Consider the following 25,725-nt stretch of genomic DNA (forward strand, 5'->3'; position numbering starts at 1 on the left):
AGGCTTTTCAATGTGGTCACTCTAGTCAACATGTTTCTGCACATATTAAAGGTACAGTAGATAAACCTATAAAGGGGACAACTCCTCAAGGCTTTCAAGGTCCACGTTTCTCAGTACTATTGTGATTTTATTTTGCTGCCAATGCAATATTTATAGCAGAATGATTTCTGACCGGGTGCAAAGACATTTTTTGGTACTAGGGGTGTGTTTATCCTGTATTTCTAAACCACACCTCTGTCTTAGCAACATCCTTTTCGACAAGACAGGCTTTAGCACAGGAGTGTGTAAATTCTGATTTAAAAAATCCTGCCTGCCTAAGGACATAAACATAAACTGGGTTGTTTTTTTTTCTAAGGAAGCAAAACACAGATTCCCCCTAGTGGTAGAAAAATATAACTGTTTATTTAGCTCAGAAGAATCATAGATTCAAAAAGAAATGAAATGATGAAACCGAAACAAGTCCCTGTAGTGCACTCAGAGTTTTGGAAATCTAGACACACACTTGACTTTGGAGTGAAAATGAAGAGTAAATCAGTAACACACACACACACACACACACACACACACAGCCACGATGAGCTTTCTATTAATTTGTATACGAAATAACCAGCTGTGCGCCTCATCACACACTGTCAAATGGAGTTAGAGGTTTTTGAAAAATGTCTTGCGTGGTGGGGAGTTCTTTATCGAGGACACACACACACACACACACACTCTCTCTCTCAGGTGCAGTCTGAATATCACTTTAGAAATTCATGACAATGCATTTGGGAGCTCCCATGGTTTATAATTCATGAGTTCCTGGACACACACACACACACACACACACACACACACACATTTTCTGAAGCAGAATTAAAATTAAACTGTAAACAGTTTCTAAATTTCATTATATAAAGTTTCCACTTTATAACATGCGCACAAACACAAACACAGAGAGAGAGAGAGAGAGAGAGAGAATTACAGTTCTATGTAGATATATATGTACTGCCTGGGATGATCCTTGGATACTGTGAACCTTTTTTTTCATTTATTTCTCATCTTTTACGTCCATTTCTCTTTCTTTTAATGTTCGAAATCCCTCCAGTTTCAGACAGACTCAAAGGTCAAATGCTGACTAATGGACTCTTCACTTCTTCCAGAAAGAAGTGCGATATCAACACATAATAAAGAATGACCAAAAGAGAGATGTAGTGATAGAGTGATAGATTGAGCGACAGAGAGAGACAAGCAGTGAGAAAGTGAAGAGGACGAGATGGACAGGAAATAAAAAAACTCTCGGGCACCAATTTCGAAGGCCACTTTGTTAGATACACCTGCTTCCCTGCTTACGAGTTTGGAAATAACACAGGGGTTCGGTTCATAGGAGGTGGAGGCTCAGTGCTTTGGAATCGGAAGTTCACAAGGTCAAACCCCAGGAATGCCATGCTGCCACTGCTGGGCCCTTGAGCAAGGCCCTTAACCCTTACCCTCTCTGGATCAGGGCGTCTGCAAAAGACACCAGAATGGGTGAAAAGTGTGATTTTTGGTTGTTGGTACCTCGTTTGAGAAGATCCCAGTGAGGTCGTACGCTGGGATTTTCTTAAACGAGGCACCAACAACCCGAGTTCCCAATTTTCAGTTAGTACACAAAATTGTGCAAAAAACATCCAGTTGTATGCGGTGAAATGACTTGACCATGGAAAAGAGCCCGGAGGAAGATCTGGTCCAAGCCAGACTGCTTTGGTTTGACAGGCAACTCAAATCTCTGTGGTGATCAGAAAAGAAGAGAGAAAAAAGAAAGAAAAGGAATTTCTTTGCATAAAAACTGGGGTCAGAGTGCAAGGTCAGCCATGATACAGCTCCCCTGGAGCTCAGAAGGTTAAGGGCCTTGCTCAAGGGCCCCAAGAGTTGCAGTCTGCGATACCGGGGCTTGAACCCCTCGCCCTTCCAATCAGTAACCCAGAGCCTTAACCATTGAACCACCACCTCAGAGCACATAAAACCATATGGTTGATGTGGTTGACAAAAGTTTGTAGACATCTGATCAATGCTGTCCCCGTTTGCTTTCCTAAAAAGCTCCACTCTTCTGGGAAACTGTTTCACTAGATTTTTTTGGAGATGTGTAAGATTTTGTTCAGCCACAAGGGTGGTAGGGAAGTCAGGGATTATGGAGGTGAGGTGAGGAGCCCTGGGGTGCAGTCAACATTCACATTCATCTCAATAGGTTTGAGCGTTAGAGCTCATTAGCAGGAAGATCCTCCACTCCAACCCATGAATAGAAGATCTTCATGGAGCTGGCTTTTTTGCTGGAAGAGGTTTGGGTCTAAGGTTTGAGGAACTGCATATGGGTTATGAAAGGCGGAAGTCCCCGTACATTTGGCTGCACCGTTTTGATAATAAACAAAGCGGAATAAACGAAAGCTAACACCATAAATACGCCGGCTGTAAATCGTCTAGACAGAAGGTACACCGAAGCACAATGACTGCATCTCGCGAACATCAACACAGTTAGTAAGAGCAGACGCACCTCCATATGGTAAAGTCTGTCCGCTCTTGGCGGCGCGCCTGCATGGATACTTTCTGAATTATATATCAAAAAACATAATAAATTAGGAAAGATGAAACTGTGTTATCCAATCACCGGGTTGTATTTTTTATTGAAGGGCGGGGCTTCGTCTATTGCAGCTGCCCATGTACACGCTGATCTTTTCACACCCTGTTTTTTATTTCCTACAGAGTATAGAGTTCATGACCATTATTAGATTTAATTGTTCTTAGTCACACGCAACCACACACACACACACACACACACACACACACATATTTCATTATGTTATAGTTATTTATATAGTGATAATTTAGTATAAGGTTAAACATGTTGATTTAAAGGTTAATGAGTGTGTGTGTGTGTGTGTGTGTGTGTGTGTGTGTGTGTGTAATAAATAGACCTCATTTTATCATTTCAGATTGTTTTGATTTAAATTGTCCATGCTCTGCCTGACCTCTGCCTGTGTGTTTCATAAGAATGCCGTAAATGAGAAATAGAGGCTGCTTGCTTTAGTGTGTGTGTGTGTGTGTGTGTGTGTGTGTGTGTGTTTGGTGATTGGATGACGTCCCTTTTGTTGACTCAAAAGCAGAAAATGATTAAATAGCAAATAACAGTAAGAAAGAGAGAATAAAAGAGAGCGGCGATTGTGTGAGTAAGTGGAAGAAAGAGAGATTGTGTAAAGGAGAGAGAGAAAGAGAGAGATTAGGTAAACACGTAAACACAAAAAGAGAGAGAGATCGTGCGAACGAGTGGATAAAAGAAAGATACATGGTTGGAAAAAGTGAGTAAGAGAAAGAGAGATGTGTGAGGGAGTGAAAAAGAGAGAGTGATTGTGTGAATGAGTGAATAAAAGAGCGATAGAGATGGAAATTGTAGTTAGAGAAAAGGAAGTGAGAATTGTGTGAATAAGTGAATATGAGAAAGAGATTGTGTGTGTGAATAAATAAATAGGAAGGAGAGAGATATTGTGTGAATAAGTGAATGAGATGTAGAGAGAGAGAGAGAGAGAGAGAGAGAGAGAGAGAGCGATGGAGGAAAAGAGGCAATAAAGTGACTGACAAAATCCTTTCTATGTGTTATTTGCCTCCAACAGAATTAAATTGCACTGTTTATTTAGATAAATGTGTGTACACGTGTGTGTGTGTGTGTGTGTGTGTGTGTACATATCTGCCTAAGAGCACTCTGATTGAGCACTTATTGAGCCAACTGTTTCAGATTACTGTTCTCTTTTAATTCATTCTATCCATCATCCTTCCATTTTCTCTCTTTCCTCTGTCTCTGTCATTGTGTGTGTGTGTGTGTGTGTGTGTGTGTGTGTGTGTGTGTGTGTGTGTGTGGATAAATTGTTGCTGCTCATTAGTGTTTGACTGTAATATTGTACATGAAAATAAAATGTTTGATTATTACAATTTGGTATTATGAGCCTGGCAAGACTGGCAGAAGCTACTTCTGTGCTACTGTGTGTGTGTGTGTGTGTGTGTGTGTGTGTGTGTGTGTGTGTGTGTGTGTGAGATAAACTGTGAGATGAGTGTGAGACGGAAAACTACATTGTACCTGCTTTTCTACCCTGTTTTCTTTGTTAGAAATGTAAAATTAATGTATTAACTATTTACAAATTTGACTAATAATAGGCACATTACACACAAGACTAGCTAGAAAACCATCTGTGCATATGTTTAACTACAATACACATGAATGACTAGCTACATGTATGACTAGCTACAAGACTAGCTACATGTATGACTAGCTACAAGACTAGCTACAAGACTAGTTACATGTATGACTAGCTAGATATATGACTAGCTACAATACTAGTTACATGTACAGTATAACTAGCTACCCATATAGCTAGCTACAACTAGCTACATGTCTACATACACAGTTACAAGACTAGACACATGTTTGACTTACTACGCATATGTCGAACTAATAGTTACATGTATGACTTAGAACACATGACTATCTACTAGACTAAGTACATGTTTGAATAGCAGGACACATGACCATCTATAAAACTAGTTACATGTATGACTAGCTACACATATGACTAGCCATAAGACTACCTACACCCATGACTAGCCACAATACCAGTTACACCCATGACTAGCCACAAAACCAGTTACACCCATGACTAGCCACAAGATCAGTTACACCCATGACTAGCCACAAGAATAGCTACACCCATGACTAGCCATAAGACTACCTACACCCATGACTAGCCACAAGACTAGCTACACCCATGACTAGCCACAAGACCAGTTACACCCATGACTAGCCACAAAACCAGTTACATGTATGACTAGCTACACATATGACTAGCCACAAGAGTAGCTACACCAATGACTAGCCACAAAACCAGTTACACCCATGACTAGCCACAAGAGTAGCTACACCAATGACTAGCTACACATATGACTTGATAGACATATAAGTAACAACAAGACTGAATACATGTATGACTAGCGACAAGACTATTAGTGACACACATGACTAGGTATACGTATGATTAGCTACAAAACTAGTTACACATATTACTAGTTAAGTAGTGTGTTTCTTTCCCGACATGCAGGTGGTAATCGTGGCGATGTGTTTGCCCTGAGTTTACTCTCCTCTGATTGGAAGCTGTATGTGAAGCGGCCACTGGATCGCGAGCAGCAAGAGCGTTACGTTATCAACGTCACTGCAACGGACGGCCTCCATGTTGCCATGGCAACCGTCCATGTGCTTGTCAATGATGCCAATGACAACAGCCCTGTGTGTGACCCGGTGAGACATGAACAGCGACACACACCAACACACACACCAATACCCATCAACCCACACCAATAAACACCAACCCACACCAACAGACACCAACACACACTAACACACACCGACACACACCGACACACACCGACACACACCGACACACACCAACACACACCAACACACACTAACACACCAACAGACACCAATAGACACCAACACACACTAACACACACTACATTTACATTTATGGCATTTAGCAGACGCCTTATCCAGATCGACGTACAAAAACAAAAAAACACTAACACACACCAACAGACACCACCAGACACCAACACACACTAACACGCACGAATGCAATACACAACACACAATAACATCCACCAATGTACATCAACGCACATTATCCCACACTAACACACACTAGCACACACTAATGCATACCAATACACAACACACACTAACATACACCAGTGTACATCAACACACATCAACACACCCACATACAGTACACCAACACAATAATACACAACACACACCAACAAACACTAATGTACAACGGACACCAACACAAAAACAACAAACACTAACACACAACAATACACGCCAATGCACACCAATACGCCCAACACACACCAACGCACACTAACAAACATTTTACTTTATGTCCATGTATCTATGCTTTATTTGTTTGTGTATCTATTTGTGTGTGTGTAGGTGGTGTACACTGCATCGATCTCGGAGGATATCCCCATAGGAAATCAGATCCTGAGGGTGAAGGCAACAGATGCAGACATCGGGTCTAACGCACAACTACAGTATACACTGTCAGGGGCGGGGCTGAGGACTTCACTATACATCCTTACACAGGTTTGTCTGTCTATCTATCTATCTGTCTGTCTATCTGCCTATCTGTCTGTTTATCTATCATGACGTGTGTGTGTGTGTGTGTGTGTGTGTGTGTGTTGCAGGAGAGCTAAAAACAGCGACGTCATTAGACCGGGAGAAAGTTGAGCGCTACTCGCTTGTTGCCAGGGCGACAGACGGGGGCGGGCTTTCGTGCGAGGCGACGGTTTCCATCACGCTACTGGACGTTAATGATAACCCACCTCGCTTTGGCTCTGCCCACTACGAGACCAGCATTTACGAGAACACGGCGGCGAAAGCATTACTCACACAGCTAAATGCCATTGATCCCGACCTGGGTGCGAATCGCACACACCCACACCCACACAAACACACACATAGGGGTTTCGAACTTGCACTGAATTATTGATGAGTTCCTGTGTGCGATTGGCTCTGCAGTGTCGCTACATGCCTTCGTTCACATCGCTTTTGTTTCCACCACTGGTGGCTTTCATTTGCATTTCATTCGAAAATAAGCGCACCTTGAGGCAGGCCATTTTTTTTAATACCGCCTTTTTATCCCAGGAGAAGCAAGCAGTTATCTGGACAGGATCCCTTTCTGTGTAGTGACCACATTTGGATAGGTGTGATGTACAGGAGTTGAAAGGCTGTAGAGGTGGTAGTTTAGTGGTTAAGGCATTGGACTCTAGAATCGGAGGGTCACAAGTTCAAATATCACCTCCGCCACCACAAGTTGGCACTGCTGGGCCCTTGAACAAGGTATTTAACTTCTTGGTTGCAAGTTGCTCTGGATAAGGGCGTCTACCAAATGCCATGAATGTAAAATGTTATGGATGTGTTACCATCCCTTTTGCAGGATAACATTTTTTGCCCTTGAGGAAAATGCCAAGCATCTGCTGAAATGATGTCAAAAGTGCGAAGGGTTTGTTCAGATTTTCCCAGTTGCCCCAAATACACTAAGGTCTGATCAAATGCTGCCAGGAAACGTCTACTATATTACTGTGGTTTCCAATAAAACCTCCAAAAAAAGGTTTCAACCCTATTTCCTTGTACACAGTTTCATGGGCATCCTCTTGGCTTCGGTATGTGGCAAGAAGCGGCTTTTGTACCGTCATGAAATCTCATTTCGTTCAGCCAGAATCCTGTGATGAATCTGGTGTTTTGTTTTATCTCTTGATAGAGTAGGATATGAAACACACTGACAGCCTGGTCGGGGGGATACAGGTTTACTCGCACTAAAATACCTCGAATCCAATCCTGCTTAAGGACACGTCTACCTCCTGAAGGATGACTGTTATTTTAGTTACGCTTTTGGAGGATATTATTCCATAACAGTTTGTTCATCGCAACAAAGGTTTTGGACAAGTCAATTAATACAACAAGCAAATCCTGATTCTGTTCTTGAAGTCTGAAGTCTTGAAGTCTACTATTTGATGGAGACTCTTGGTAGTACATTATACTATATCGCTATATCATGGTAGTACTTCATGCAGTTCTAAGTGACTAGCATGTCCTGTTACTGATAAATGAAGGGGGTGTATTTTTAGAGGTTGTTGGCAAGAAATTACAACTTTGGGTTGGTCTTTTAACTTTCCAAAGCAGTCCTGTGTTAAAACAAGTGAAAATATGGAAAGGCCCTTGTGAAGTTATACGATATAATCGTTAGTCAAAAAAATAGGTTCTTCAAGGGGCAAAAACCTTGAAGAAATTAACCAGACATTTGTTAGTTACATATCGGTTGTTGATCTGTAACCACCTTCTCCCTTGTGCTATGTTTGTGTCTCAGGTGAGAGCCGCAAAGTTGTGTATTCACTCGTAGACTCGGCCGAAGGCGTCTTCTCCATCGATAAGTGGACTGGTGTGGTGGCTCTGGAGCGCCCGCTGGACCGCGAGGTCCAATCCTCGTACCTTGTGGTGGTACGGGCTTCTGACTTAGGCGTCCCCTACCGTCTCTCATCTCTCGCCAACCTCACGATCGCCGTGCTGGATGTAAATGACAACCCTCCAGTGTTCGAGCGACGTGATTACAGCGCCACGCTGGGCGAGGATGCAGCAGCTGGAACTGCAGTGCTGCGTGTCCATGCGCACAGCAAGGACATCGGCACTAATGCCGACATCTATTACAGCATCCGGTCAGGGAACACTCAAGGGCACTTCAGCATCGAAACACACACAGGTGAGAGGACAAAACTTATACTTACATACTATATATAATGAAGGGTCTAAGTGCACAGGTATAGCTGTGTCCCAGATGCTAGATCAGTAGCATGCTAAGTGGCAAACTATAGTATTGTCCTGTAGCTAGAAAACTATTAGACTACTAGTCTATTCTGACTAATGGAAATAATATAACATTTAATACTGTTTGTTTAGTATCAAATCTCAGGTCATAGCATGGCTTGTTTATGGTCGCTAAATGTTTCATTTGTCAATTAACACAATTTCAGAAGCATCAATCAAAAGTTGTCAGCTAATATATCAATGTGATATTTTGTTATCCCGACAGTCAATTTTATAAATGTGGCTAATCTATACTGGATAGCTAGCTAACATGGCATTTTTTTTTTTATGCTAATGTTGGTTAGATAGCCTGACCCAAACCTGACAGGATTTAAAAAAATATTTTCAGAATTTGTACTACTAATATTTGTTAGATAGCAAACCTGAGCCAAACCTGAATTTCTGAGATTTTTCTTTTCTTTTTTTTTATTGCCAAACCTGACAGGATTTCTGAGATGTTTTTTGACATTTCGCTGCTAATTTTGGTTAGACGGCTAAATGGAACCTTAAGATTTGATAAAGTGTCCCGAACTGTTACAGCTGATGTTAGTCAGCTAACAAAAGTACACTTACCCGACATTTAACTTTCTAGTTAGCGTGATATGATTGCTTCACTGTGCGATACAGTTATTATATACAGATTTTGCAGCACTTGCTAAACAATTTTTTTTATAAATATTTCGCATAAAAATGCTAAGATGACTGGGACATCACTGTTGATGCTGCTCAATGCTTTGGTTGCTTGCTAAACCTGATTGTTCTGGAGTTTGAATAGAATCTGTCATGAAAAAAAGGATTGGAATTGGTTTGGCGGAAATTTATCTATGCTAATTTGACCATAGGAGTTATAGGACACACACACACACACACACACACACACACACACACACACACACATTTCAGTCTATAATACAATTCAGCTCTTACTGTTCTAGCCAGTATATAAAGCTGAGATATAGACAGCCCGAGGACGTTTGTGTCCTAAATCGCAGCCGCCTGCCACTTCACGCATTTAATCTCGTTCACACACACACACACACACACACACACACACACACACACACACACACACACTTTTCAGCTTACAGCTCACGTTTGCTCAAAGTTTCCATAATAATTGCTTTGCACATACACGCAGTATGGCCAAAAGAATTGGGACATCTGTCAGTTCCTGCCATATGTGGTTCTTCCTCAAACTGTTACCATAATGTTCAAGGCACACATAGGGTTTTTGGACACAGGACTTTGAAATGTTCCCTTGACATGACCAGAAGACCCAAACCTGTTCCAGCATGACAATTTCCCTGTGAATAAAGCCAGCTCCATGAAGATCTGATTTATTTGGGTTAGAGTGGAAGATATTCCTGCTTTAGAGCTCTAAATTTCATCACTATTGAGATTAATTAAAATTCTGACTGCACCCCAGGCCTCCTCACCTCACCTCCATCAGTACCCGACTTTACTAACGCCCTTATGGCTGAAAAAAATCTCACATATCTCCATGAAATCTAGTGGAATGTCTTCCCAGAAGAGTGGAGGTTGTTATTAGAGCAAATAGGGACTAAATATGGAATGAGATGTTTGAAAAGAGCCCATTCCAAACTGATGGTCAGGTGTCCACAAACCTTTGACCATACAGTCTATATGCTAAAGCTATTCTCCATACAGTGTGTTTTGTAAAGCACATTATTCTCCTTCGCACCCACAGAAGAAAGTACAGTACTATATATAGATGACCTTTGTAGTGTGTATAGTGTGTGTTTTAAGACGTGTATGTGTGTGTGTGTGTGTGTGTGTGCGTCTGCAGGATTGATCTCCGTGTCTCACCCTGTGGACTTTGAGACGTGTAAAGATTACTTTCTCACGGTCGAGGCCCGTGACGGTGGAAGCCCGCCCCTCACGGCCGTCGCCATGGTGAACATCAACATCACAGACGTCAACGATAATGCACCCATGTTCGGCCGGGATGTTTACAGCGCCATCATCCGGGAGGACGCCAACATCGGCGACGCGGTCGTCAAGGTAACCATAGCGACAACCCGATAAGGAAAAAGAACAATAAGTCTGCTCCGGCATTTGAGCTGACGTGTTGGTCTGGTTGCTTAGGTGACAGCCGAGGACATCGACAGCCGGGAGAATGGCGAGATCCTGTACTCCATCGTCAGCGGCGACCGCGAGAACCAGTTCTTCATTGAGCCGGTGACAGGCCAGATCAAAGTCAACAAACAGCTGGATCGGGAAACGGTGAGGGAAACGAGGGTTTTCATGACAACGAGCCCATCGTGACATAGAGACCGAACGATCGGATGTCGCTTGAGTCAGAGATACAAATCAGTTCTGCTTGCGAGTTTCAGTGTCTGAAAGTGACCCTTAAACCTGGAATGTTGCCTCAGGAATCAAGTGCATAAAATACAACTGAAGGTCAGGTATTAAACAAAAAAAGGGCTCTAAGAAGGTCTCAATATCATGCGATGCTCTGATCTACTTCAATTTTTAGTGAATGTTCATGCCATGTTTTTACACTATATTCCCAAAATTTTGTGGACACCTGACCATAATATTCTTCTTTTTGATAATCCTATTCCTTATTTAGTCACTATTTGCTCTTATAATAAGCTCGAACTCTCTCAGAGTTCTCTCTCCAAAAGCATTTGCACTTCCGTGAACGTTCTGAATAAGTCTCTTTCTCAAATCCGTCTTCATGCTGACAGGCCTAAGTCTTTGTTCATTAGCAGCTAATTAGCGCTTGTGTGTTCCCTGCGAGTGAGGTGGTACTACGGAAGCTGCGAATTAAAGCCTGAGATTTGCAGCCGAGCTGCTGCAATAGAAAATGTATCAACACCTTCTGAGCGAATTCAGAGGAACAATTAATGCGTGCAGAAAACCAAAATTTTTTTCTTTCATTAGAACTCTGACATCATCGCTTTGTTATTCTTGAATTAAAATTTAAAAAAAGACACTTGCAGTCTTTCAGACTGAATTGGGGCTTTAAATATAATTTAAATGTATTGTTTGTATTATGTCTCTATTTCATCTATTATATTTTTCTTTTTCTCCTCTGGCCGGTTTTTCCTCATGTCTGACTTTCCTTCTTGTCTGTCTCTCCTTCTGTCTGTTTCTCATATAATTTGTGTCTCCTCTTGTCTGTCTCTTATCATATGTCTCTCCCACTGCCTGACTATCATCCTTCTGACTGTTCACCTGTCTTTCTCTGCTCCCATTTGATTCTTATCTTGTCTGTCCTTCTTTTTATCTCTCCTCCTATTTGACTCTCATCATGTGTCTTATTCTGTCTGTTACTTTCCCTGTCTAACTTTCTTTTTTGTCTGTCTTTCCTGCTGTCTTTTTCTCTTGTCCGTCTGTCTCACATCCTGTCGTTCTCTCACCTTATATGGCTTTTCTCCTGGCTGGCTCTCCTCCTTGCTGGCTCTCTAGATTGTGGGTTATGCATTGTCAGTACGAGCTCTGGACAGTGGAACTCCCTCCATGTCTTCGACTGTGATCGTTAACATCGACATCTCTGACATCAACGACAACCCGCCAATTTTCTCTCCAGCCAATCACACGGCGGTTATTCAGGTATATCCGATGACTGACAATAAGAGATAAGCAAATTAAAAATATCTAAACATACACAGCATCTGATGCACCTGAAATTCTCTTTGACAGGAGAACAAGCCAATCGGGACAAGCATCCTGCAACTGTCGGTCATCGATAAAGACGCCGCCCACAACGGTCCACCTTTTTACTTCCGCATCCTCTTAGGAAATGAGGGGTTGTGGTTCGCAATGGACAGGGAGGGACTTATAACATCCAATCAGATGTTTCGCAGATCCGAGAGAATGGAGTATGTTGTACAGGTTGAGGTGAGAGCAAGAGCGTTAATGCTGTAGTAACCAGGCTTGTATACTTGAGTGTACTTAACGACCAATATTGGTGCTCCAGGCCCGGGACTCCGGCAGACCGATGTTGTCATCGACAACACTTGTGCATGTGCGAGTGATTGAAGAGAGCGTGCACGTGCCTGTAGCATCTCCGCTTCACGTCCACATTGTCACAGTGGAGGACGAGTTCCCTGGGGGTGTGATTGGACAGATTCACGCTACGGACCAGGACGCGTTTGACATTCTCACCTATGGACACACACACCAGCAAAACAGCCTGTTTAAGGTGTGTGTGTGTGTGTGTTTGTGTGTGTGTTTTACATATATTGCTTTCTCACAGTGTATACAAAATACTACAAATCCTCCATCTTTGTCTCAGGTGAATCCTCGTGATGGACGCATTATCGCTCTTTCCGGTTTGGACGCGGGCCGCTACTCACTAAATGCCACGGTGACAGATGGCCGCTTCTCCGTGAGCGTGCCCGTGAGTGTGTATGTGGAGTGGGCGTCAGCTGCGATGCTGCGTCACGCCGTTACGGTTCGCTTTGAACGCGTCTTGCCGCATGACTTTGTCTCACGCCACCTCACCGCCGTTCGCCGCGCCATCGCGGACGCCATGGGAACAGCGACGCTCGACGCCCTGCACGTGCTCAGCGTGCAACCAGTGGAGACCACAGGTCAGCTCGACCTCCTATTGGCTGTCGAGGCTCCAGGGGGTGGCGGCTTTCTGGCGGCAGCGCTGGTGAGCCAGAAGCTTAGCGCGGCGCGACGGCGGCTCGAGCAGGTCCTGCGTGTTTCCGCCATTCTCGATAAAAACTGTTCAGGCCTGGAGTGTGGGGAGGCGCGATGCGAACAGACCATCACGCTCGACACTCACGCTATGCTCACATACACCACCAGCACCAGCAGCTTCGTCTCACCAAGATTTCAACGCAGTGCTCGCTGCGTCTGCACCGGTGAGGAATCGCAACTCAAACACCGCTCATGCGGTGCAAAAGTATTCACCCCCCAGCCCAAAATTCCCCAGCGGAACACAGTTTTTCTTACGCACTGCAACACTGTAAATCTAACAAGAAAAAAAGTTTCCTGCTTATAAAAAAAATTATCTCATGAAACTACCACTACCACACCACCAGATTATACTCTGATCATTTATCCTAGGGGGAGGGATACAAATACTTATACAAATACTACATTTTGTTAACTAAGATTTTGAAAACTGGAAACTTTTCATATACTAGCAATTAAATAAAAGTCAAAGTGTAATTTTTTTCCAAAATCTGTATCAGTTTGCATGCATTTCAGCTTATGACCAAACAGAATGTTTATATTTATGTTTGTATATGGTACAGTGTACAGTTTATATACATTTCACCCAATTGCAAAATTTCCACAAATTCCCATTAATTACTGATAAGTTTCCAACTAGGAATATTTCCAAAATAGCCCAGATTAAGTTTATCAGCTAGTGTGTGTATGTGTGTGTGTGTGTGTGTGTGAGAATAGCTGCTAGAGTATTGGAACTGACCCCTGGCAACTATCTTGATATGCCTGTTTTTGTGATAGATGGACGATGTTCTGCGATGTCAGAGGTGTGTGAGGACGTGGTGTGTCCTGATGACATGCAGTGTGTGAAGACGGACAACAACCGAGGACCGTTTGCCTGCCAGTGTCCACCAGGGAAACTAGGAGCGTGTGCAGGTGTGTGTGTGTGTGTGTGTGTGTGTGTGTGTTGGCTCCAACTAAGTGCAATTGTGTTAGACTAAGGGTTTTGAGAGAGGGGTTTAGTAAAACTGTGTGTGTGTGTGTGTGTGTGTGTGTGTGTGTGTGTGTGTGCGCCACGCCAGGTCACACCTCTCTGAGTTTCTACGGCAGCAGTTTTATCAACTACCATGTGACTGACGGCGGCAAGAGTGACGAGGTGAAACTGCAGCTCCGCATCCGAACGCTGCAGAGTAGCGGAGTGATCCTGTACACACACCCCACGCCCTGTGCAATGCTGAAGGTACACAAACACACACACACACACACCAAATAGTGTCGTATTGAATTCCATTGTAAGCTCTTTCTCTCTCTGTGTTTGATTGATTGACAGATGGAGGACGGACACGTCCAGCTACACCTTGGTTGTTCAGAAGGAGGCGGAGTCCTCGCTGCTACCAGCCAACTAATCAGTGATGGCCACTGGCATCACCTGACACTCGAGTTGGGCCGAAACTCCAGCAGCCTCTCATTAGACGACTGGACGCAGCGGGCCCCGCCCATTTCCCGATTCCCTGGCCCTGATTGGTCCATTTCACTGGGGGCACGGCTCAGCGATGGTTTCCAGGGCTGCCTGGATTCGTTGGCGCTGAACGACGAGGAGCTGCCGCTGCACAACAAACAAGCACCGGCGGCCACACACACTCGTGCGCGCACACACACACTCGTGGAGGTGACGGCGTTGGGTGAGGTAACGCTTGGATGCGTGCTTCACCATGAGCCGTGCGCACGCCAACCCTGTGCCCACGGAGCCACCTGCACCAGCCTGCCCAACGGAGGTGTGTGTGTGTGTGTGTGTATATATATATATATATATATATATATATATATATATATATATATATATATGTGTGTGTGTGTGTATATATGTGTGTGTGTGTGTGTGTGTGCTTCAGTAGGATTGATTTACATACTTATTTGAACCCATTTCATTGCCCAGGCATCCTCTTACTAACTTTTATTATACACAATAAACATTCATTTTGTTTGTACACAGCATGATCTGCTGGTGTTTAGGCATTCAGGTGTTTGGTGAGAGGTGTATAGGTGTTTGGTAAGAGATGTTAAGGTGTTCACTTAGAGGTGTTCAAATGTTCAGGTGTTCGGTTAGAAGTGGTTAGGTGTTCGGTGCAAGGTATTCGTGTGTTTGGTTTAGGGGTGTTCAGATGTTTGGTTATAGGTGTTCATGTGTTTATTTGTTTAGTTTGAGGTGTTGAGGTGAGAGGTGTTCATGTATTTGGTTAGAGGTGTTCAGATGTTTGGTGAGAAGTGTTCAAGTGTTCGGTTCGAGGTGCTCAGGTGTTCGGTTAGGGGTGTTCAGGTGATTGGTTATAGGTTTATGTGTTTGGTTAGAGGTGTTTAGGCGATTGGTTGGACGTGTTAATGTGTTCAGTGAGAGATGTATAGGTGTTTGGTTAGAGGTGTTCAGTTGATTGGTTAGAGGTGTTCAAGTGATTGGTTAGAGGTGTTAAGGTGTTCGGTTAGAGGTGTTCAGGTGTTCATTTGTTTGGTTTGAGGTGTTCAGGTGTTCGTTTAGAGGTGTTCCAGGGTTTAGTTTTAGGTGTTCAGGTGTTCGTTTAGAGGTGTTCATGTGTTTGGTTAGAGGTGTTTAGGTAATTGTTTAGAGGTGTTTAGGTGTTTGGTTAGAGGTGTTCAGGTGATTGGTTAGAGGTGTTCAGGTGTTTGGTTAGAGTTGTTCAGGTGATTGTTTGGAGGTGTTCAGGTGATTGGTTAGAGGTGTTCAGGTGTTCATTTGTTTGGTTTGAGGTGTTCAGGTGTTGGTTAGAGGTGTTCAGTGTTTGGTTTAAGGTGTTCAGGTGTTCGTTTAGAGGTGTTCCAGTGTTTGGTTTAAGGTGTTCAGGTGTTCTTTAGAGGTGTTCCAGTGTTTGGTTTAAGGTGTTCAGGTGTTCGTTTAGAGGTGTTCCAGTGTTTGGTTAGAGGTGTTCAGGTGATCAGGTGTGTTAATAATTTTTAGCCCCCACTATTAGTCTCTGAACACAGCTCTGCACAAACTCCCTGCTAAATGACAGCTGTGATTATTGCATCAGCGCAGAATGTTCATAATTTATTTTGTCTGTGTGTGTGTGTGTGTGTGAGTAATTACTGCATAATCACTCTGCAGTCGTTTTCAGTGGACGCCATTATTTTCCTGCTGGCATATAATTAACGCAACCCGCTTGTCCAGCTGTGTGTGTGTGTGTGTGTGTGTGTGTGTGTGTGTAAGATAATAATTAAAGTCTATCTCTCTCTCTCTCTCTCTCTCTCAGGTTTCTCATGTAATTGCGGTCCCCTGTACACCGGGCGGCGCTGTGAGACCGAGATTGGGGTGTGTGCACCGAACCCATGCCGTAACGGTGGTGTGTGTAAGCCCATCGGCAACGCCTTCATCTGCAGCTGCAAGAGAGGATACAGCGGTCTCACGTTAGTACACACACACACACACACACACACACACACAAAATTTTGACTTTAAATTGCTTAATAATGAACTTTTTTTATTTCAGTTTTTCAGCAATGTACTGGTGCTGTTATGGGTGTTAGTGGTGGTGGTGGCAGTTTTAATGGGGTGTTAGTGGTGGTGTTAGTGATGTATTGGTGTTAATGATGGTGTGTGTGAGTGTTAATGGTGTACTGTTGTTAAGGTTGGTGTTGTTAATGGCTCTAATGAAGTGTTAATGATAGGAAATGAATGGTGGGTTGATTGTGGTGGTAATGTTGGTGTTAGTGGTATTTGTGTATTGGTGTTAATGGCGTTTTGTTGTAAGTGATTGTGTTAATGATAGTGTTAAATTTATAGTGGTGTTAATGATGTATTGGTATAAACGTTGGTGATCATGGTGGTTTTAATGGAGTTTTGGTGTAAATGATGGTGTTAATTGTGTCAAAGGTGTATTGGTGTTAATGCTGTTAATGATGGTGTTTTGAAGTGTAAAACGAAATCCTCTTAACACAGAGCTTAATGCAACACATACTCTCACCAGCAGAGGGAGCCAATAATCTCTCTATTCAGCTCATCCATCTATTCCTTTTTCTTGCGCTCTCTCTCTCTCTTTTTTTTTAATCATTACTAACACACACACACACACACACACACACACACACAATTTTATCAGTCTTTTACTCATATTGGATTTTGATACCAGCCCCACTATCACTGATACACACACACACACACACACACACACACACACACACACACACACACATATAGAGTCCGGTTTAATTAAAGTACACACACACACACACACACACACACACACACACACACACACACACACACACACGATCATGCATTTCTTTGATGTGCTTTGAAGAATAAAACTGTAGCGGAACCGTTGAAAGCGGTGAAAAATGAATGTGGCAGGTCGAAGAAATCGAATTCATGCGCTCTCATGCATAAAAGTGTGTGCGTGTGTGTTTTTTCATATTAACTTTATAGCAGTGTCTCAATCTAAACAATAAATACCCATAACTAAATAATGTGTGTGTGTGTGTCTCAGGTGTGAGGAGGACGTAAACGAGTGTGAACGTGGTGAGCGCTGTGAGGGCGGAGCCTCCTGTGTAAACACCTTCGGCTCCTTCTACTGCAACTGCACCACACCAGGCTTTGTGGGCGGAGCGTGTGCCGTCCGACCGGTCCTGGTTCCTGATATGCGCTCTGGCCCCGCCTACTTTGGACGAGAGGAGCTTATAGGTGTGGCGGTGGTGCTGTTCCTGATCATGGCGCTCGTCTTTTTGTTCGTGGCCTTCAGGAAGAAGGTGTTCCAGAAGAGCTACTCGCGCAACGACCTGTCGCTCGTCAGGACCCGGCTACGGCTGCACTGCTGCACAAGGCTAACGGACACTTCCCGCCCATGCAGTGCGGTCCCGGAGACCCCATCAGCCTCTACGCCGAGGGGGGGCGGGGTTTACTGTCCGGAGAACCCATCGGTCTTTACACAGAGGGTGGGCGGAGCTTGTCGGGGCCACCCCAGGTCCCGGTCAGACCAATGGCGTACACACCGTGCTTTGGGACTTTGGAGAAAAGGGGTGGGGACAGAAAGGGGGCAGAGTTAACAGAAATGAGCACGTTTAAGCAGGGAGGAGACTCACCCAGAGGGGTGGGCAGTATGACACGAAGGGGTGTGGCCGTGTGCAGCGTGGCGCCCAACAGATCAGAGTGTGACTCGCCAAGCAACAAGAGAAGCTGGGAGGATGAAGATGGTGAGGGGGTAGTGTGTGTGTGTGTGTGTGTGTGTGTGTGTGTGTGTGTGTGTACACACTTCCTGCCCTTCTATTCATTGCAAATCAGCATTTGAAAGTCTCTTAGGTCAACTCACTTTGACAACACAATGCAACACAGTTCTCCAGGTCGCAATGCAACACAACACAATGCAGTTCTTCATGTCGCAAAGCAAACCAACACACCGCAATGCAGTGATCCACATCATAACACAACACACCGCAATGCAGTTCTCCACATCATAACACAACACGCCGCAATGCAGTGATCCACATCATAACACAACACAACACATTGTACCGCAGTTCTCCACATCATAACACAACACAACACACCGCAATGCAGTTCTCCACATCATAACACAACACAACACATTGTAATGCAGTTCTCCACATCATAACACAACACACCGCAATGCAGTTCACGGTCCACTGCAACACAATGCACACCACAACACAACGCAGCACAACACAAAACGCACCAACACACTAGGTCCATCAAAGTTTCCACCATTGGAGCATGAAATTATACTCCAATTACTAGTCTTTCGTTCTCAAGTTGTGTGGGTTTTGTTTATTATTGTCTCTTTCTTTCTTTCTTTCTTTCTTATGTTCTTTATTTCTTTTTAAATTCTGTTTTTATTTCTCTTTGAGTTTTTGCCCCTCTCTCTCTCTCTCTCTCTCTCTCTTTCTATGTCTCCCTCTCTTTTTGGATGGATATGGTGATGTGAGTGAGTGTTGGGACTCAGGACAGGATTCTATAGTTTTTCTCTGCAGTCAAATAAAAGTTAAAAAAAACTGCATCGTCTTAACCATGTGGGACTCAACATCCAAAAGTGTGTGTGTCTTGTCAGAATTACAATAAGAGGCTGAGAGTTGGTGAAAGAGAGAGCGTAAAGGAGAAAGAGAGGGAGAGAGAGGAAAGGGGAGAGGGGGATAGAGAGAGACAGAAGGAGAGGTAGAAAAAGATTAAAAAATGAGAGGTCACAGAATTGAAGTGTCACTTTATATTCATCTCAGTCTGACAGCAGTGAATGTGTGTGTGTGTGTGTGTGTGTGTGTGTGTTCAGGAAGTATAAAACGTAGCCTACGAATGAACAAAGCATAGAGTGTTTTACCTGCTTGACCTTTGACCTCTGACCTTCACAGGGAAAGTGGACATGTTGGATGAGGTCACATGTTTCCCAGGCAGCAACAAGGGAAGCAACTCTGAGGTCCAATCACTGAGCTCCTTTCAATCAGACTCCTGCGATGACAACGGTAAGCCCCGCCCACCCCGGCTCCTCTCATCAGTGTGTGTGTGTGTGTGTGTGTGTGTGTGTGTGTGTGTGTGAGACAGAGAGTTGAAGGGTGTGAAAGGCTCCATAATCCACACTTTATTTGAATGATGACATACGCCGACCCTCATTTTTCACAGCTTAGGTCATCATCTGCCAATCAGAACACAGAAGCGTCTGCAGTGGACCAATAAGAGCTCTGAATTTACGCATATATAATAAACCTGATTGAATTCCACTGTGACTTACACACTTTGTTATGAAAGTGTGATAAACTTTCTTGTGCAAGTGTGTGTGTGTGTGAGAGACAAATGTGTGAGTGTTCATATGAGTAAGTGTATGTGTGTGTGTGTGTGTGTGTGTGTGTGTAAAAATGTGCGAGTGTACATGAGTGAGTGTATGAATGTGTGTGTCTAAGTCTGTGTAAATGAGCGAGGTTGCGTATGAAAGAGTGTGTGTGTTGTGTGTTTGTGCATTAAAATGTGAAAATGTTTGAGTGTGTATGTGTGTATGGGTGAATATGCATATGTGAATGTCTGAGTGTAATGTGTATTGTGTGCGGGTGTCTGAATGTGTGTGCATGTGTGAGTATCTGAGTGTGTATGCGCTTATATGTGTAAGTGTATCTGTGTGTGTGTATGTGTGAGCGTATGTGTGTAAGTGTATCTGACTGTGTGTGTGTGTGTGTGTGTGTGTGTGTGTGTGTGTGTGTGTGTGTGTATCTGACTGTGTGAGTGTATCTGTGTGTGTGTGTGTGTGTGTGTGTGTGTATGTGTGTGAGTGTATCTTATTGTGTGTGTATGTGTGAGCGTATATGTGTAAGTGTATCTGACTGTGTGTGTGTGTGTGTATGTGTGTGAGTGTATCTGTGTGTGTATGTGTGAGCATATATGTGTAAGTGTATCTGACTGTGTGAGTGTATCTGACTGTGTGTGTGTGTGTGTGTGTGTGTGTGTGAGTGTATCTGATTGTGTGTGTGTGTGTGTGTGTGTGTGTGTGTGTGTGTGAGTGTATCTGATTGTGTGTGCATATGTGTGTGTGTGTGCATATGTGCAAGCATATCTGGGTGTGTGTATGTGCATCTGTGTATGTGTGTGTGTAAGCATATATGTGTGAGTGTATCTGTGTGTGCATATGTGTGAGTGCATCTGAGGGTGTATATGCGCATATGTGTGTGTGTGTGTGTGTGAGCATATATGTGTGAGTGTTTCTGTGTGTATATGTGTTAATGTGTGTCTGTGTGTGAGCATATATGTAAGTGTGTCTGTGTGTGTCTGTGTGTGTGTGTGAGCATATATGTGTAAGTGTGTCTGTGTGTGTCTGTGTGTGTGTGTGCATGTGTGAGCGTATATGTGGAAGTGTATCCGACTGTGTGAGTGTATCTGTGTGTGTATATGCGCATGTGTGCGCGAGCGCATATGTGTGAGTGTATTTGAGTGAGCGTGTGATCATATGTGCGCATATGTATTTGTTTGAGTGTAGTGTGTGTGTGTGTGTGTGTGTATCTGAGTGTAGTGTGACGTTCTCACCACTTTCCATTTTTCTCTCCAAGCCTCCATAGTGACGGTCATTCGACTCGTCAATGACGCAGTTGACACAATCGAAAACGAAGGTAGATTCAGACCATACGTGCTGGCTCTCACACACACACACACACACACACACACACACACACACACACACACACACACTACATAAGCGATTGTTATAGGTGTGGAGAATTCTGGGAAATTAGGGCTATGGAGGTATTGTGTGCATTTGGTTTAAGTGCAGTGCATCCAGAATGATTTCACAGAACTTTTACAGATGCTGCCACCACCATGCTTCACTGTAGAGATGGTACTGGCCAGGTGATGAGCGGTGCCTGGTTTACTCCAGACGTGACACTTAGCATTCAGGCCAAAGAGTTTAATCTTTGTTTCTCATTGTCTGAAAGTCCTTCAGGTGCCTTTTAGCAAACTCCAGACGGATCGTCATGTGCCTCTAACTGAGTGGCTTCCAACTGGCCACTCTACCTTACAGGCCTGATTGCTGGAGTGCTGCAGAGATGGTTGTTGTTCTGGAAGGTTCTCCTATCTCCACAGAGAAATTCTGGAGCCCTTTGAGAGTGACCATCAGGTTCTTGGTCACCTCCTTACTAAAGCCCTTCTTCCTGATGGCTCAGTTTGGCCTGGCGGCTCCACTCTAGGAAGAGTCCTGGTGGTTCCAAACATCTTCCTCTTACGGATGATTGACAGCACTGTGCTCATTGGGACCTTCAGTACTGCAGAAATGTTTCTGTCCCCTTCCCCAGATCTGTGCCGAAATACGATCCTGTCTCCGAGGTCTACACACAGTTCCTCCGACTTCACGGCTTGGTTTGTGCTCTGCCACACACTGTAACTGTGGGACCTTCTATAGACAAGTGTGTGCCTCCGAATCATGTCCAATCAACTGAATTGTCTACAGGTGGACTCCAATCAAGCTGTAGAAACATCTCATGGATTATCAGCGGAAACATGATGCACCTGAGCTCAATTTTGAGTGTCATGGAAAAGCCTGGGAACAAACAAACTTCTTTCACATTGTCATTATGGAGTTTTGTTTCTAGAATTTTGAGGAAAATAATGAATTTATTTACGTTTTGGAAACTTTATGAAAGTGAAGCTCTGAGAATGCTTTCTGGATGCACTGGATCTCGACCTCTATGTAACCACACACACACACACACACACACACACACACACACACACACACACATAAGCGATTGTTATAGGTGTGGAGAATTCTGGGAAATTAGGGCTATGGAGGTATTGTGTGCATTTGGTTTAAGTGCAGTGCATCCAGAATGATTTCACAGAACTTTTACAGATGCTGCCACCACCATGCTTCACTGTAGAGATGGTACTGGCCAGGTGATGAGCGGTGCCTGGTTTACTCCAGACGTGACACTTAGCATTCAGGCCAAAGAGTTTAATCTTTGTTTCTCATTGTCTGAAAGTCCTTCAGGTGCCTTTTAGCAAACTCCAGACGGATCGTCATGTGCCTCTAACTGAGTGGCTTCCAACTGGCCACTCTACCTTACAGGCCTGATTGCTGGAGTGCTGCAGAGATGGTTGTTCTTCTGGAAGGTTCTCCTATCTCCACAGAGAAATTCTGGAGCCCTTTGAGAGTGACCATCAGGTTCTTGGTCACCTCCCTTACTAAAGCCCTTCTTCCCTGATGGCTCAGTTTGGCCTGGCGGCTCCACTCTAGGAAGAGTCCTGGTGGTTCCAAACATCTTCCTCTTACGGATGATTGACAGCACTGTGCTCATTGGGACCTTCAGTACTGCAGAAATGTTTCTGTCCCCTTCCCCAGATCTGTGCCGAAATACGATCCTGTCTCCGAGGTCTACACACAGTTCCTCCGACTTCACGGCTTGGTTTGTGCTCTGCCACACACTGTAACTGTGGGACCTTCTATAGACAAGTGTGTGCCTCCGAATCATGTCCAATCAACTGAATTGTCTACAGGTGGACTCCAATCAAGCTGTAGAAACATCTCATGGATTATCAGCGGAAACATGATGCACCTGAGCTCAATTTTGAGTGTCATGGAAAAGCCTGGGAACAAACAAACTTCTTTCACATTGTCATTATGGAGTTTTGTTTCTAGAATTTTGAGGAAAATAATGAATTTATTTACGTTTTGGAAACTTTATGAAAGTGAAGCTCTGAGAATGCTTTCTGGATGCACTGGATCTCGACCTCTATGTAACCACACACACACACACACACACACACACACACACATAAACCTTCAAGTGTAGCATTTTCCAGAATTGCCCTCTGCCCCAAGGGTCTTCATAGCGCAAAAAAACGAGTCAGAGGGGTGTGTGTGTGAGAGAGAGTAGCAAAGGTCTTGTCTAGTGCAGCCAAGTCATACAGGTGGGAAGGGGGGCTGCATCACACACACACACACACACACACACACACACACACACACACACACACAGGTGCAGTAAACATTGCGCTGATCCACACTTCTGTCTTTCCTCTAACCGCCAGTCTCCGTTATGGATCAAGGTCAAAACTACAGCAGAGGTGAAATACACTCTCTCTCTCTCTCTCTCTCCCTTTTTTCTTTCGTTCTTTTTCCTCCCTTAATGTTCTGCACTGCTGACAGAATGTCCTGGTGCATTCTGGGAAATGTCAAGCTGCTTATGGTTCCCCATTTTAAAAAAACTGTCTGCTATTGTGTGTGTGTGTGTGTGTGTGTGTGTGTGTGTGTGTGTGTATGTGGATGTTCTCCAATGGTCAGGATTAAGATGTGTAGTGTGTGTGTGTCCCTGCGCTTCTGTGCCTCCACTCACCGTCGCATGCGTTTGTTTTCTGATGTGACCCCATTGGCTCTCCACAGGCATGCCCCGCCCCCTATTTTTGCTGTCGCACGCCCTGAAAAAAAAAACGTTTTTTTTTGCATGCGAAAACGGAAACGTTTGCAAAAATTTCAGGTTTTGTCACTTTTTCTGATTGGCTGTTCTGTTTCGCAGCATACCACTGGGACACATCTGATTGGCTGCCGAGCACCAGGCTCGCGGACATCGGGGAAACGACGCCGGCAGGGGACGTGGTGGGCGTGGCCTTGGAAACGGACTACTATTTAGGAGGGTTCGACGTCGACAGCGAGTACCCGCCCCCTCAGGAGGAGGAGTTTGTGTCACGTGACCTCCCGGGACACGAGTACACGGGAGACGCTACGCTCGTCAGTCAACCCGTTTCCACGGCCAGCACACTGTCAAGACCCCGCCCACACTTCCACCCGAGCCAATACCTTCCGCCTCATCAGCTGCCGCTGGGACCCGAGGGGGCGGAGCTTAGCGGCTTTGCTGGCGGGGACGACCATCTGTCGATCAAGACGTCGTCCGCGTCCGACGTCTCCGTCCCCTTCGGGTTCGAGGATTCCGAAAGTCTGGACAGTTTGGAGGAAGCACAGACGGAGCCATACACACAACAGACTGAAGTGTGATTCCTTCCACCTCAAACACACACACACACACATGTGCACACGCACACATGTTCAATGACTGAAGCTCTGATACATGGGACATTGATGAATGGAGATAAATGGATGTGTGTGACAAATGTCCTACTTGTGTGTGTGTGTGTGTGTGTGTGTGTGTGTGTGGTATGTTTTGTACAGCCAAACAGCACAAACTCATCAAACAATTTTAAATCACGTTATCGTTTTTTTTTCTTTTCCTTTTGCACTATGATGCCAGAGTTCAGTGTACAATGAAATGATAGATCTGTCTTTATCCGTCTGTCCATCTGTCTGTCTATTCGTCTGTCTTTCTTTCTCCACAGTGTAATACTTTGCTCTTTTTAACATCTGCCCCAGAAATAGCACTATTTTTCGAGCCGTCCAACATCTCTGTGTGTGTGTGTGTGTGTGTGTGTGTGTAAGAGAGACAGACAGGCAGACAGACAGACAGAGAGAGAGAGCCCGAGAGACAGACAGAGACACAGAGCACGACCCACTTGTAAGTTTCTGTAATATATTAAGGCTGTCAATTGTTGTGTTCATTTGTATATTTGAAAGCCATATTGTTAGCACACGTGTGTGTGTGTGTGTGTGTGTGTGTGTGTGTGTGTGTGTGTGTGTGTGAGAGATTCAGTTCAGCAGGATGTGTATTATATGTCGTATGACGGCGTGAGACACAGACCTGACCTGGGATTGTGAATTGTAAAAAATAAAATAGGGAAAAATGGAAGGAAGTGAAGAGATGGAAAGAAAGAAAAGCCTGGCGGAGGAAAAACAGAGTGAAGAGTGTGAGCGATATGAGGAAATTGAAATTGAAAGAAAGGAAGAGTGTAAAAAGAGAGGAGAGACAGGAAAGAAATAAAAGCGATGGAAGTAGATCAAATAAGGAAATGAAAAGAGTAAAGAAAAAGAGATGAAATGGAGAGAGAGAGAGAGAGAAAGAAAGAGTGATCCATTGTGAGAGAGATGCAACAAAGAAACTGGGTGAAAGAGAGAGAGAAATCCTATTGAAAGAAAAAGTGAGAGATAGATCCTTATAAGAGAAAGAGAGAGAGCGATGCTTTTCTACCTCTCTCTCTCTCTCTCTCTCTTTCTATTCCATTTCTCTCTCTCCATCTCTTTCTCTCTAACCCTCTCTCTTTTACGGCTTACCTA

The 25,725-nt window shown here is 44.2% G+C and overlaps 1 protein-coding gene across 1 annotated transcript in view; it reads left to right on the forward strand.

The window, feature by feature from the left end:
- fat3a (FAT atypical cadherin 3a) overlaps positions 1 to 24,844 on the forward strand; it is an 89,904-nt gene extending 65,060 nt beyond the window's left edge. The window contains 21 exon segments of the mRNA XM_046862596.1: positions 5,100 to 5,296; positions 5,993 to 6,107; positions 6,110 to 6,145; positions 6,247 to 6,480; positions 7,929 to 8,318; positions 10,230 to 10,444; positions 10,529 to 10,666; positions 11,858 to 12,001; positions 12,092 to 12,289; positions 12,369 to 12,593; positions 12,687 to 13,263; positions 13,874 to 14,008; positions 14,155 to 14,312; positions 14,403 to 14,847; positions 16,336 to 16,489; positions 17,569 to 17,864; positions 17,867 to 18,271; positions 19,439 to 19,549; positions 21,119 to 21,178; positions 23,595 to 23,630; positions 24,080 to 24,844. Of these exon segments, the coding sequence (XP_046718552.1) occupies positions 5,100 to 5,296; positions 5,993 to 6,107; positions 6,110 to 6,145; positions 6,247 to 6,480; positions 7,929 to 8,318; positions 10,230 to 10,444; positions 10,529 to 10,666; positions 11,858 to 12,001; positions 12,092 to 12,289; positions 12,369 to 12,593; positions 12,687 to 13,263; positions 13,874 to 14,008; positions 14,155 to 14,312; positions 14,403 to 14,847; positions 16,336 to 16,489; positions 17,569 to 17,864; positions 17,867 to 18,271; positions 19,439 to 19,549; positions 21,119 to 21,178; positions 23,595 to 23,630; positions 24,080 to 24,555 (4,745 nt within the window). The 3' untranslated portion in view covers positions 24,556 to 24,844.
- The last annotated feature ends 881 nt before the right edge of the window (positions 24,845 to 25,725 follow it).

Source organism: Silurus meridionalis, chromosome 12, assembly GCF_014805685.1.
Source record: "Silurus meridionalis isolate SWU-2019-XX chromosome 12, ASM1480568v1, whole genome shotgun sequence".
In the NCBI taxonomy this organism is placed as follows: domain Eukaryota; kingdom Metazoa; phylum Chordata; class Actinopteri; order Siluriformes; family Siluridae; genus Silurus; species Silurus meridionalis.